This window comes from Python bivittatus, unplaced genomic scaffold (genome assembly GCF_059951505.1).
Source record: "Python bivittatus isolate LINGU-HERP-01145 unplaced genomic scaffold, Pbiv_v1 ctg000690_np1212, whole genome shotgun sequence".
Classification (NCBI taxonomy): domain Eukaryota; kingdom Metazoa; phylum Chordata; class Lepidosauria; order Squamata; family Pythonidae; genus Python; species Python bivittatus.
The window spans coordinates 9326410-9341616 of record NW_028277096.1 but is presented as its reverse complement, the minus strand read 5'-3'; the positions used below and the strand labels follow the sequence as shown (position 1 = coordinate 9341616).

The 15207-nt window shown below is 41.7% G+C and overlaps 1 protein-coding gene across 4 annotated transcripts in view; it reads right to left on the bottom strand.

Moving 5' to 3' along the window:
- The window catches only part of AP2B1 (adaptor related protein complex 2 subunit beta 1), a 74991-nt gene that overhangs the window by 16407 nt on the left and 43377 nt on the right, over window positions 1–15207 (bottom strand). For all 4 annotated transcript variants that reach the window (XR_015798224.1, XR_015798222.1, XR_015798223.1 and 1 more), the window contains 5 exons: window positions 13917–14063; window positions 12508–12653; window positions 12269–12398; window positions 4697–4781; window positions 2455–2541 (listed from right to left, as the gene is read on the bottom strand). Coding sequence is in view for 1 of the 4 variants with exons in the window: in XM_088152498.1 (XP_088008624.1) it covers window positions 2455–2541; window positions 4697–4781; window positions 12269–12398; window positions 12508–12653; window positions 13917–14063 (595 nt within the window). In the remaining 3 variants the exon portion in view is untranslated. The remainder of the gene's footprint in view (window positions 1–2454; window positions 2542–4696; window positions 4782–12268; window positions 12399–12507; window positions 12654–13916; window positions 14064–15207) is intronic.

The window sequence follows — 15207 nt, the reverse complement described above, 5'->3', positions numbered from 1 at the left end:
TGTTTCCATACCTGGTTAACTTATACAGCAAATACATCGTACCAATTGTAAGGCTGGAATCAAAATCTGCAAGCATCTAGAAATAAGCAGGCTAGGGAATTCTGGGAGTTGAAGTCCACACATCTTAAAGTTTCCAAGTTTGAAAAACACTGGTCTAGAAGCTATATTTGCACAGTTTATCATGTGAACCTTGGCTTGACCAGATCAGTTTTGGTCACTCCAATCTTGTTGCAGTGCAACTCTGGACTCTATGATTGAGAACTTTCCTTTTTTTAATATGATCTTTATTGAAACTTAAAAAAAAAAAGAATGATTGAGAACTTTCCAACATTTCAAAGGCTGTACACAGCCACATTCCCAGATAATGAGCTTCTTCTCCCATAACAAAAAAGGTGGTGGGAAGTGAAGCCTTCCAAAAGTGAGCTATCATTGGGGAAGTGACAGCATGTGTGGGAAATCTGCCAGTCTCACTCAGTTTGTGAAGAACGTGAAAAGTGGGTCATGTCTAATAAACAAGATTTTATTTCTTTAGATTGGCTTCCCCCCTCTCCAGAGCTGATGTTTTGCTCTCCCAGCAATTAGAGATGTTTTCTGAGCTGCCTTTTCCTCCTGCTCCCCCACTTCCTGGTGTCTGAAGACTGGGCTGCCAAGCTTGCAGGAGAAAGACAGGCAGCAATATTGCCAACTAGATATATACCCTGCTGGGAGCAATGAGGCTGGCAAAGAAAAGCTACAGAAGCTCTGCAGATGATTTCCTAAGGATAAGGAATTTGTAATGAAGGGGTGGGCAACAGGAGGCCCCTGGGATGTGTACAGATCCTGAACCCCCTAACACCATCTCCCCCAATTGGTGTCATAGAAAAATGCCATTTTAAATCAGGAAATACTTGAAAACTACCATAAACCTTAAAACAGACTTTTTGTAGTTGAAAGAACCTGACAAAACATTGCACGGAAACCCAGGGGAAAGGAAAATAGAAATCAAGACCCGCTCAGTATGGGACATACTCTCACCTATTATGCATCATCAGCACACCCACTTTGGTCCTTGCCTTCCCCAAAAATGTGGTATAGAGCCGCCAAATGGCTTGCTCACCTCCACTGTACTGGGAAACACTGTGTGTGTGTGTGTGTGTGTGTGGGTTCAGGTACGTATTGCCTAGAATGGAACCTCTTTGGCATTCTAATTCTCTGAGTTCCAGTAATAGCAGAGGAAGGTGCTTGGAGGAGCCCTGAAGACTGTAGATGCATAATTGTTTCAAAGGTTAAAAATGTCTTGATGGTGCCACCTATTCCCACATAATACACACATATAGTGCTTTGCAAGGGACAAGCCTGCTCATTACCCCAGACTATATTGGATGGCAGACAAACATTCCTATCAGCAACAGAACGTAATTTAAATACATTTTGTTACCCAGAACTCTAATAGGTATAACCACCTTGTTCTTTTATTAAAATATACCTTATACTAGTGGCTTTTGCAGCTGGTTAAGCACATTTGATGTTTTGAGAATATGTTGTGGGAGCTCTTGCAAGATGACTTCAGGGAAGGGTTCCCCATTCACAAAGTGTTTGCTACAGGGACATCACTGGTTACAAAGCTTAATTTATGTAAAAAGCACTTGCCACCCCATAACCTCCCATTTCCAGAAAATACTGCCACACCTTCCCCTGCCCCCTAAAGAGCCAGGAAAGACATGGACTTAAAGCACAGGTGGCAGAAGTTATATTAACTCTATCCACTGATTGGAGTCCACAGGCCAAAAAGAATCTCAGCTAATGAGGCAAGATAATGCTCCAGTCACTATGTTAGACTCCAAGACTCTGGCAAATCTGAGTGACTTTATCAAAATGTGCACAATGGTCACAGCAGCCCAGCAGGAGATCTTCCTGCTCAGCTATTCCAACAGGAAGCTTGCAGTTCTAAATAAGGCTGCTGGATTGCAGCCCACTGCAGCAAGAAGGGAGGAGAAATATATATATCTCACCTCCCTTACTGATATGGCATAGGTTCAAACTTGAGCTTGTACCCATGCTTAATCATTTTTTCCCTCATTTTTCTTCACCTGCTCTCCAGGTATCACTTCTGGTGCACATCTCCTGAAGCTCCTCAGTAAACTGAGGAGGTACCCATGATTGAAGAACAAAGAGAGGCTGGTTGAGGGTGATCTTGTCAAGAGTTTGGGTCACCCCGTGTTGCCAATGGTCAACCAGACAACTAAAGGAACTGCCCACCAGATCACTGGGAAACTCCTCAAGCTCCCACTGGAATCCATCCATATTCATGGGGTGTGATGTGTCATAAAAGTCATGTCCAATATGACACATGGGAAGTGCTACACCAAACCCAAAGAGCAGCATTTTTCAAACCAAAACACAAGTCACAAATCAAAACTGTTTCAGGCAAAGTTACAGAGATTATATCTTTGAAAAAAAAAGTTTACTACTTACCAGCATTCAGGTGACACTCTTTAATTTGGAACTGGAGCTCATTTTCATTTGGAATGTCCTTCCATGTAGCGAGGAAAACTTGGCGTTCTACAGGATGGGAAAACATAAAACTGAGTTTTCCATTTTTCTACAGCTGTTTGAGACATCCACACACACACTTTTAGGTCTGACCAATGGAGTGAAGATTTATGTGGGATTTCAAATACTAACAACAGCACTTTTTTCCAGCATATGTGCAATGAATAGGGTTAGCAGAATAGGTTTAGCCCAAAGAGGAGAAAATTAATGGGAGCCACAATAGCAGCCTTCAAAAGATGCGAAGAGCCGTCATGCTTAATATGGAGCAGGGTGGTTTTGTGCTGCTTCAGAGGCAAAATTAGATCCAATGGGTAGAAATTTTAGGAAAGTGGCTTCTGGCTCAATACTAGGAGAAATTTCTTAATGAGAGTTGTCTGACAGCCAAACTGTCTTGTGTGTGCATGGGAAAATGGTGGGAAATGTTCACTGGAAGCATTTAAGCAAAAAGTAAGAGGCTACCCACCCCTGGCATTTTAGTTGCTTTTTGCACGGTAAATCATGCGTTACAATGAGGAGTTGGATTAGATGATCCCTAGGGACCTTGGCAACTCTAAAATGTTTGTGTACATGTATGCCAACCTTGACCTGAGGAGCCTTCTGCCAAACATTTTGTGTAGATGTCAAGTAGGTAACACTTTTAAAAAGAGGAAAGCTCTGGGGGAAGAAAACAAAAGGCTGAAGTCTGTTATCTGAGCACCTTTCAGTCAGGTTCAGACCTGGTTACGGTACTGAGACAGCATTAGTCACACACAGATGACCTGTGGATGGTAGGGGTGCATCCATCCTGGCCCTCCTTAATCTCTCAATATCATGGTATTGTTCATGGTATCTTTATGGACCAGCTTAGGGGAAATAGAAGTGGGAGACATGGTGGGGCAGTGTTCCTCCTCCTACCTTTGGGGTCAGTTCCAGTCACTACTGGCGGGGATGAGAGCTCTAGCCCTAAACTCTTAATGTGTGAGATGCCACATGGCTCTACTCTCTCCCCACCCCTGTTTAGCATCTACATGAGACAACTGGGTGTGATGATCTAACAGGACAGGATTAGGTATCATCTGTATGCTGATAATACCTAATTATGCATCTCTACCCAGGGCTGGTCAAGTGATACTGTCAAGATGCTTCCTCAGTGTCTGGAGGCTCTGCAGGCCTGGATGGGAAGGTACAGCTCAAACTCAACCCTGGCAAGACTGAGTGGCAATGGGTTCTGGGATCCAGCAGAACTGGGGACTTACGATTTCTGGCTCTGAATGGTGTTAACACTCCCCCAGACAGAGCTGGTGTGCTATTTGGGTATCCTCAAGGAGCAGGTGGCATCTGTGGCTAAGAGGGGCTTTGCACAGCTTCATCTTATACGCCAACTGCAACTATTCCTAGATGAGAAGACCCTGCTCACTGTCACTCATGTTTTAGTCACCTCTTGCTTGGACTTTGGCAATGAACTCTGTATGGGGCTGTCCTTGGACAACTTGGAAGTTGCAGGTGGTCTAGAATGCAGCAGTGTGGAGACATGTGGATGTGTTTCAGTTCACCTGTGTTCACCTCTACTCAGCAAGCCCACTGGCTCCCAATGGACTTCCCACTGCAATTCAAGGTGCTTTTTATTACTATAAAGCCCTTCATGGCATAGAACTGGGTAATTTGCAGGACTACAGGTGGTCCTCACTTAATGACCACTTGTTCAGCGACCATTCAAACTTGCGATGGCGCTTAACAAGTGGTACTTACAACTGGTCCTTGGAGTTCCAGCTGTTGCAGCATCCTGCAGTCACGTGGTTGCCACTTGCATCCTTCTTTGCTGGCCCAATCATTGTAGGAGTAAAGGGCAGATGGATTTGGAGTACACTCTAAAAAACTTTGAGTAATTTAAAAGGGTTATGGTGAAATAGCCTTCAGAAATCAGCAGTCTCAGTGTGGAGCAGCAGTATAGGGCTTCAACTCCCAGTGGCCATGTTGAATGGGGAATTCTGGGAGTTGAAGGCCGTATTTCCTTGATTGGGGAAAGCTGATATGGACATTGTAAGTCAACATAGCAATGGTTGCAGTGCTTCATTTCTTTATTTGTCCTTTACCTAGGAAACAACTGACTGTCCTTCCATGCTACCGATCCCATCCCTCCCTTTAGTTCTTTCTGGGCCTATTAGCAACCAGACATACCACTCACCCATTTTGCCATCTTCTACGAAAAGCACGTTGAGGGGGATAAGACAGCTGAAGTAAAAAACATCAATGTTGTTCTTTACAGCCACCTGCCCCAAAAGAGAAAAATAAATTTATTTTGCTATTTTTTTAAAAGAAAAAAGCCATTTCTCCACCCTGATTCCTAGGAGGATCCAAAAATGTCAGTATGGCATACATAAATAAAAAAAGAATATAAGCAGTGACTGAATCTTTAGGAAATTTTGGCTTTGGAATGTTTTCCAGCAAATGTTTTGGAAATTCTTCCATTCTACTATATCTCAAAGGTTTTCTAACATCAAAAATAGCAGTGAAATATTGGACTGGGTGAGTGAAAAAAAAATCAACGAAACACAGTGTTGTTTAATTGTCATACCTCAAAGCTTTTCCATGGAAATTATTTTTATTGGAATGCTGGCAACATAGTCGATAACATCTTGATTAGGACCAAGCTAATGAAAAAGTGTGATGGCTTTCAAATTTTCCAGAGTATTTTATCAGGAAAGATTTTAGGAAAAAACAGAGGATAAGGAAGAAGCAAACAATTCCAAAAATGAAGCTAACTGTTTAGGCCATGAGGTCTACAGTTTGAAATCAGTACCAGGACAAAAACTGTAGACTGATAATTGGGTCAGGTGCTGTTGGTATCCCTGAAGATTATACCCTATCTTCAGGGATCATCTGGGGGAAAGGGACTATTTTCCTTGTCTGTGAAGGTAGTGGCCCCGTGTTCAAATTCCCCAAATCTCACATACTGCTGATTTTGATATTGATGTTGATTGATTTGAAAATGATATTGAGCTGGAGAGACTGACTTGATACAAAGTAGATTCAATCAAAATCTGCCATTCTGTCACTTAGGTTGACAACAAACAGTTCCATCCTCTAGAACCTCAGACCTTGTGGCCTCTTCTACATGTCAGTCTTACAGGGATTTCAAGATTGCTCCCATGTCACTTTGCAATGGTGTCCTCAGTTAGGACAAGACCAAAGTCAAGGAGAACAGAGCCATGCTCTGGTTCTACAGACACCAACCTGGCTCAGCCAAATGTCAGAGTTGAACAATCATTCCTTAAACATCATGTTTGGAACCCCCAGAAATGTAACTCTATGTGTTGCTCCCATCTGTTCATTCACTTCACAGCAATGGCACCAATGATAAATAGGATCAGGAAAAAAAAAAAGACTTGGGAACTGGTTGACAACAAGAAGGGAGAACAAGGCTTTGGTGGAAAGAAATTTGATATTCATGTTACACCAGCCAATGTACTGTTGGGAACTTTTTGCAAGCTCATGGGACAGTTCAGTCTGCTGGTTCATTTAGTCCAGCATGTTCTAGGGTCTCAAATAGAGAAAGATTGTCCACTTTACCTGATCTTTTCAAAGATACCAGAGACTAAACCTGGGGCATTCTGCATGCAAACGTAGGTATGCATGACTGCCAAAAAACAATATCTTCCTATGGCAGCCATTCAGTTGCATGAGAGACAACAAAGAAATATTTTAAAGGCATTTTCTCAAGATGGGACTTCAGCTGCTTCTGGTAACTCCAACCAGGTGGGGAAGACCAGACCCTCAAAACATAGCAGTGCTATTATTTGGTTCAAATAATTCAGAGCCATCAAACCCTAAGCTCACCTGCTTGCTGCAGAAATCCTTCTATATGTATAGGTCTTGCTTGAGGATCTATTTCCTGAGGTACTCTCAAGTAGATCAAAAAGTAAGGATCTTGTGTTTTATATTGTTTGCTTGTATGGATATACACACAAACACACACTCTTTAAAATGCCAACATTAGAAAAAGAAATGTCTGAAATCTGGGCAAGCATCTGGAGCTAAAGAATTTTTAAATGCTAAAAGGAAAAAAGATATAGCTTTCCCATTTCCCAGTTGTAAGCCAAGGAATGTGGCCAAATCACATTTAGGTGACTGTCATAATGTATTGCTTGACATTTACTATGTAACCTGCATCAGAATTAACTTACAATCGTTAACTCTGACCTGAGGAAACTACATTTAAACATTTGTGCATTTAAGAAATCATCCTGAACTGGACAGGAGGCTGAGGGGCATCAGCATGCTTGGCGTATCATATGTGCACTGCAAAGGCTGCATAATTAAAGCTAAGATCTCCAGCTTGGAGGAGGATTTGGAACAAGCATTCAGAATGCCAGCCCTGATTTTGTAAGGAGTGAATCTGGAAGCACTGAGAGAAAGTCTGTGTATATCTTTTCCAGCCTCAAGGTCTCTGACAGGGAATGTCTAAATTGGCATCAGAAGTTTTCTGTTCCTTGGCATCTCCTGCCACTGATGAGTGTTCTGGGCAGCCAGCAGGAATAGAAAGAGTAGAACCTGGCATTCAGATATGACTGGAAGACAAGGAGTAGAAAAACAGTGCTTATTTTTCAAATAATCCTAAATCAGTATAAGTCAGGATTTATTTGTGATCAATTAGCACAGCCTACTAATTAATTCTTTCATGGAGGCTGCAAGTTGGGTCTTTTCTGGCTGCTTCTGAATGCATCCGTTTTCTCTGAGTCTCGGCCGAGGAGCAGGGCAAAAATATTCTCCTGGAGACCAAAGAAAGCCAATAAACCTGAGCCACAAAGCAGCACCACTGTTCTCTTTAAGGCAGGGGCATTCAGGTTTTTCCTTCAAGGACCCACGTTCTCAATTAACTATTTTAGGTTTCCGAGAGCAATAGAGAAAATGATATGGTGACAACACTGGAATAGGGAGCTCAACCCCACTCCCAATTTGGTAGTAGTTGCACACAAAACATACATTTAGGGGTAATTTTGAGCCTTACATTGCTGGAAAAATCCTTAGAAACCTGAAAAATCACGCTGCCAGAAAAAGCCATTATACTATCAACTTGGTATGTACTAGGGATTTAACAGCACTGCCAGTTATTAGTACTGGCCATGATTTCTGCATGATTTTAGGGTACCTGCCTCAAATCAGAAGGTTTACACTGCTCTGCTTTTGTTGCAACTCTGCCGTGCTCAATGGGAAGCCAGGGAGAGAGGGGGCCTGAAAATACCTATAAGTAGTCTAGACCAGCGTTTCTCAAGTTCAGCAACTTTAAGATGTGCGGACTTCAACTCCCAGAATTCCCCAGCCAGCCACGGTGGCTGGGAAATACTGGGAGTTGAAGTCCGCTCATCTTAAAGTTGCTGAAACTGAGAAACACTGGTCTAGAGAAAGTGTTGTGGAATAGGCAGGATTACACATGAAAATCAATGCAAAAGACACACTGAGTCAAGAGAGTTAGGACCCAGGATAGCATCACATCCCCCCATGCAACTCTCTGTTAAGTAAATGTAACTAAGTGTCAAGGTAGATTTGCACATCCAGTCTTAGATGCTACAGTCAGCTCTGAGCTAGTCTCCCTAAGAGACCTTTCGCTGCCCCATGAGCACACATTCAAATTGCCAAGCGCTTTGCAAGAGCTTTCAAGAACATCCATTTATCCCCCTTGACTGCTTTAATCAAACACATTTCAGTAGTTTTCCAAGTGCCTACTATCTGGAAGCTTTTTCCGCCTAAAGGCAACTGCCAAGGAAATCCTGCACATTCTTGAGAAGTCTAGGGCATGCTCCAATGTTTTATTATGGCCATGGCCATAATAAAACAGGAGTATCCTTAGATAACAGATTTGCAAGATGAATGATAAAACAGGAAGGGTAAAGCATTAGAAAGCAACAGTACTACAGTACTACATCTTTAAAATCAAAATAAGATTAGTGTAGATGTTTTTAATATTGAACCTAAGATGTCACTATTAAAAAACGTTTTTACAACTTTAGTTTAATTATTTGGGATTGACAGATATGTTTTATTTAAGATTGCCAAATGGATTTTTAATGTCAGACTCCTGACTACATTACTTTTCTGGATTTCAGCTTCACCTAATTTTGAGTAAAGATACAATGCACCCAAGAAAAATGATTTAGTTATGAGTAACAAATCAACTGTGCTTTCTTTGCCACTGAATTTGGGATGGTGTTATTTTCCACTTCATGTCCCTGCTTTCTCCAACTTTATTAACAAGTCAGTAGGCCAACTTACTACCATACTTTGAAAAACAGAAAACGAGGAGCCAGGAAATCTCCAAGGGATGGAATTTGACAGCCATGTTGTCATTAACAAGAGTAACTTGAAGGATTGGATATACTGTATGTTTGTGTTTTGAGTGGTCCACAGCCATAATAATACTACAAAATGAAACTAAACTAAACTAAACTAGTTTCCAAGGAATTCTGATGTGTTCTGGAGAACCATTTGAAAACCCCTCACCTAGCTAGTACCTGCTTTGCAAGAGAGGAAAAATAAGACGATAGTGGACTAGCCCTTGCTATCTTCCTAATGGGATGCCACGACCACCTCATGCCTCCCTCTGGGATGGCAGCTGGATGAAAGCGTTGTATTTCCTGCTCCTCATTTTTAGGCACCAACTGAGACACCAATCTCTGGAAATGGATCTAATGCTGGGGAAGGTAGAAGGAAAGATAAGACAACCAGCATCAAGGTGAATGGACTCAGTTACAGTGGCAATGAGTGCACCACTGGAAGACCTGAAAGACAAGGTTAGGGATAAGTCATCATGAAGAATATCTATCTATGTGGTTGCTAGGAGTTGAAAATGACTTCATGGCACATAATCAATTAAAAAAAATCAAAACACCAAACCCTTGTCCCTGGAGAGCAAATGAATGAGCTTGAACAAAATTGGAACAAAGACCCCTTCTCCTGCCCCTGCCTGAAAGAGGGGACGGATGGACATACAAGAAAAATCATGTCACATTAATTCACCCAACTCTAATGCAGAACATGTGAATGATGGCAAGGAAATCATGAAGGGCAATACAATTTCTGTGGTATTATTGTAACATCCCAGATCTAACCAGTGATACTAAAGAAGGGCAAGAAAAGGAGAAAGGAAGAGAGCAGAAAAAAGGGGAAAAGGGACAAAATGTTTAAATATCTACATTCTTTCCCCCATAATTGCTTCTGCACACACTGATTCTCTTGAAGCTGAATCAGCTACATGTACAAGCTGCTTTTTCAGGGGGGATTTAAAAAAAGATAAATGGGAACAGAAAGTTCTTCTATCATTAACAGATTCTTCAGTAATGACAACATTTCTGAGTCCTTCTGCTTGAGAGCAACTAATTCCATCCAAAACACAGGATTCCTGAGCAAGGACTCCTGGAGAGAGACAGTCAGCTAAGCCAGCATGTGGCTGGTTTTTAACTTCTCTATCTGTTTGTGGGGCTGCCCCTTGCAACATCTTCAGATAAAAAGCCTAACACCTTAGGAAAACAAATCACCATAATGCATATATTTGGGCTCTTTTCTCCATCCAAACTCTTAATGAAAACTTCCCGTGCTCTCTTACTACTCCACTAAGGAAGCCAGCTCTGTCATACTTATTTCTAATTCATTTACCTACATCCTGGGACTGAATGGGAAGAAACAAGGTCAGAATAAAGCCTACCAAGAGTTGCTGTTTATGCATAAGCAGCTGAGCTATCTGGGAACATCAGCTATGTGGCCAATCTCGATGGAGCCATGCTTCCCCTGAAAGAGCTTATTTATGAACTGGGGATCCTCATGGGCAGGTAGGAGCTATAGCCAGGGAGGCCTTTGTCTAGCTATGGTTGGTGAGCCAGTTATGGTCATCCCTAGACCAGGAAGCCCTGATCGCCACATGGTTAGACTCCTTATGTGGGGCTGTCTTTGAAAATGACCTGGAAGCTGCAACTTGCAGGGAATGCAGTGGCCAGCTTTCAGCTGGAGAAACCTGATACTCCAGAATTACTCCCAACTTGAAATCTCTGCACTGACTGCCAGTAAGCCCAATATTGCATGGTACTGGGATACATCAGGGGGTGTCCTGCCAAGCATGAGTCCAAATATGTATAGTCTCAAAAGATGTGAGGTGCAGGGTGTATGGACTAAAGACTCAATACTTTTCAGTGACAGCCCCACACTTTGGAATATGCTCTGCCTGGAAGAATGCCATGTGACCAAAGACCCCCAAGATTATTTTATTACAAAGGGTTTTCAGCCCTTAGTATCTCCGAGGGCAACCACACTGTGCACTTTTGATTATATTTATAAATATTTGGATTTTATGTGACAAAATAAACAAATATCTAAAAGTGTGAGAGTACACCTACAGGCTCAGACTGGAGGTCTCTGCAGCCCACTATCCTTTTGTTAACAGTTGCTTCCTAGAAGCCTCTATTAAATCGACACAGCTTTAAAAAATACACCCTCCTGCTATTTTCTTCTCCAACAACAACTGGAGATAGAATGCTTCTGAATATGGAGGATACATAGATTACATTTAATCTGTTGGCTTTTTAAAAATAAAAGCTGAAGAGCACTCATGTTAAATGAGCAAAATATCTACTTCGTCTGACATCCAAATATACAGAGGTAAACAACCTGAAACTGAGAGCCTGTTCTATGTATTTATTTTCCCAGTTAAGATGTTTCTGGCTCACAGACTCCCTGCCTCTGTAAAAGCAGCTACACAGCTGCACGTCTCTTGTTCTCAGCCCCAACTGGGAGCTTCCACATCAAGGCAGCACTATTTCTATCTGCTTATCAGTAGGTTCATTCATAGCACACAGGACAGAACTGCTGAAGAAAATGGGGCTTTCTGTGGTTAATAAGCTTCCCTGTTGGGGATACCATACAAAGATTATTAGAGGAGTGCCAGGAGGGGGAAAAGAAGTGAAGGAGTCACAGTTTGCCTATATATCTGGAATAGAAACCATTGTGTAGAAGGCCAGCTATGGTTAGCCATTATGTATTATAACACCAGAATCGACTCAGGGGCCTGGTGCTTAGAGTACAGAAGTGGAATGGACAAAGCAAATTAGAAATTTGCTTTTAATTTCTTTTGTTTGCTGCCCAGAGCCACTTACTGAGATGGGCAGCCATACAAATTGAAAAATAAACAAACAAATAAATAAATACATACATACATACATACATACTAGATTTCAGAAAAGCTGCACAGGAGGATATGTAATCCCTATCTGCCCACAGAATCCAGCCACCTCGGAAGCTAAGCCATAACACAATCTGTTTGTTTTTGGTTTAGATGATATGCAGACCCAATTCTTATATCTTAGTATTATGTGTGGACCAGCTCACCAGGGCTTCTTCAACAAGTTACATGTTTTAAGAAAATTCTAACTTATTAATTAGGTGAATTAGCCAGAATATCTAATTCTTTTAAAAGTCATTTCACATAATGATCATTGCTACAATGAAGTCCAGAAAGTATACATGATGTACAAAACTCCTTTATTTTCTCTGCCTGAACTGAAAATGCTAAATTGCTTGGTTCCAACAACAGCTTCTTGCTTTGTAAGGAAAAAAAAACCCTCCACCACCACATCATTTGAAAAGGATCTGACAGTTCCTTGAGTACTCAGCCATTTTTGCTTCCCTCCCCAACTATTCTGCATTATCAAAATGCAAATCTGCAAAGTCTTGACTACCTTCTCCCATCCCCCACCCCACCCCAATCCCATACCTGAAGATTGTTGAGAGGTTCCATTTTCATGACTGGTCCCAAAGTGTTGAGCGGAAGGGAAACATCAATGCTCTGGTTTGGCATCAGAGGAGTATGAATGGCCAGAGGGGTGCTGGGGATGACTCCAAAGCTGAATGGGTGGGGAGGAAAGAGAGGGAAGAAGAGGTAACATTCAGCACAGAAGCCAAGAAAGGTGAAGCCTATGACAAAAGGGCTTTTAGCTGATTCCAAGGGCTAACCTGTTCTTGTTGAACTGAATGGCGAAATCACTCATGTGTTGAAGAGCCTTGTTGGTGAAACTCATATCCATGTAGATGTGTCCTTGCCGGTGGCTGAAGGTCCCAGAAATTTCCAGGCCTTTGGCTTTCACAGCCGGCAACCAGACCTATAAAGTGACAAGGGACAGTTAAAGTTATAAAGTTATAAAGTGACCTATAAAGTGACAGTTAGCAGCAAGCAGAGCTGGGCCCATAAAGGGTCAGAACAATTCCAGTGAGATTTTTCTTTATCATGGTAGACAGTAAGGCTGAGTGGTATATTCTGCCTTTCTGCTTCAAATGATTTTGTATATTGGTATATAAATGTATATAATGATGATTGCATTTCAGAAGGTGGCATAGCTCCTTTCCAGCTGACTTAAACAGAAAAGCTGGAGAGGAGATAGTCCCAAAAACCATTACAGCGCTCTGAATAGAGTTCACAACAAACTGGCAAGGAAAGGGGATTTAAAGAGGAAATAGCAAGCTCTAAACTAGTGTTTTTCAAACTTGGCAACTTTAAGGTATGTGGACTTTAACTTCCAGAATTCCCCAGCCAGCATGCTTTAAATCATAACAAAACAAAAAACAAAACCACCATCCTGCTTTCACTTAAACTTTTCCTTGTGGTACCAACTGAATTTGATGAAAACTTTTCAAAGAGAGTCATTATAACGTAATCTGAATCTGAAGTAGGCTAAAGCCTCCTGGGATGGCTGGGTGCAGCTGGGTTCTGATGGTGAATTCTTAAGGAAGTGGGGGGGGGGGGGCTTGTCCTACCATCTCTTAAAGAGGCAGTGATTTGCCCCCTCCTCAAGAAGCTATCACTAGACTTGATGGAACTGGACAATTTTCATCCAGTCTCCAATCTTCTCTTTGGGGGGAAGGTTGTGGAGAAGGTGGTCACGCAACAGCTTCAGGGAACTCTGGAAGAAACGGATTATCTGGATCCCTTTCAATCAGGATTTAGGCCTGGGTATGGGGCTGAAATGGCATTGATTCATTTAGCAAATACACTTGTTTTGTATCACATAGAACATTTCAATTTGGCAAAGGTTTCTGGAATGGTTTGAGATTTAGCTAAAGGTTTGGGAAAGGGAAAAGGTAGAAGATCTGGAACTAAATCATTAAGAATTAGGGCAGTATAAAATATTCACTTACTTAATAAGATAAATAAAATAAGATCTGCATTCTCCAGTAATGGGTGGAGAGGCTCATTGGGCCAAACAGAACAAAAGTCAGAGCTGCCCTTCATGTGTTCAGAACCAAAATCAGTGTGGAGCACAAGAGAGAGGCATGTAAAAAAAATAACTAATGATGTACTTATAGCAAACTAAGAGGCAACACTGGCAAAAGGAGACAGCTGTCTGGCCATGTTTCCTCACACGTACCGATTTGGGAGCCACATATCCACCAGGTGCCATGCCGATGCCAGAAGAGAGTTCAAAGAGGTCATTGAGTCCACTGCTGACTGCAGCCGGGGTAGGTGAGGGAGCAAATGTTGCTGGGACTGATGATGGGATGAAAGTCTGTCCCACCTGTAAGCAATTAGGGAAGGCATTTAAATAGGTGGTATGTAAGACACCTATATTAAATAAACCATGACATTGGACAATATTCTGAATATTTTAAAACTCCTTCCTGGCATCTTGCTGAATGACCAAGGGTACTAATTTGCACACTAGTGTGCTCTCTGCTTTAATCCCCACTTCCACTACCCCTGACTATGTGATTGAAGCAGCCACTAATAGCCAACCTATCTTCTCCAAAGGACTCTGAAGAGTTGAAGGGCAAGGACATGGTCAGGGACACTTTAAAAGAAGCAACACAGAACTCATTTCCATCCTTGCTTGAACTTATGCCTAAATATATCCCAGAATTTTAAAAAGCTTGCTTATAAGGAGCCAGGGAAGCAGGGGCAACATCATGCAAAAATCCAGATGCACAGTTATTAAGACTAAAATTAAAAAAGGTGACTGGAAGTGCCCAAGCAGATGAGTTGATCTTATATGATGAAGAATATTGGTCCAGGTACTGAAGACTGAGTACTCCAGGGTAGTAGTGGCTACTACATGGTACCTACTGACTCCAGAAATGAAATATATGTTTAAGAATGCAATTTAAAATAAACTAGATCTCATAAGGTCTTAGCAATTTGATTTTTTAAATACAGTGAAACCTTGATTTAACGAATCCCAATTTATGGACTATGGATGCAACTGGCTTTCTATTCTTCTCCCTCCCTCCCTCCAAATAACATTGTGGGGAGACAAGGCAATTAAAAACATATTAGCTTTATGTCACTTGCAGTGTGTTGTATCATTTGCAAAGGATGCAAATCATTGCAAATTACATAATTTGTGCTGTAAGACATTTGAGAGTAACTGACATTTCCTGGCCCCCAACTGACCCATTACATTGAAGTGTCACTGCATATATTTTTTGAAAAAAACATTTTTTTCCCCCTTGCCTGTGACACTGTGCAGAATTACATGGTGGTGCCCACTGCATTAAAGAAGTTGCTGACTCCTGGAATTTACTGACTCATCAAGATCACAGGCAAAAAGAGGCCCTTGCCAGCCATGCTATATCTTAGTGAAAAATCCAGGGATGGGACTTTTAATCTTTACCATGAAAGCTTCTAGTCCGCTGTTGACCCACAGCTTCTCTCCCACTTCATCT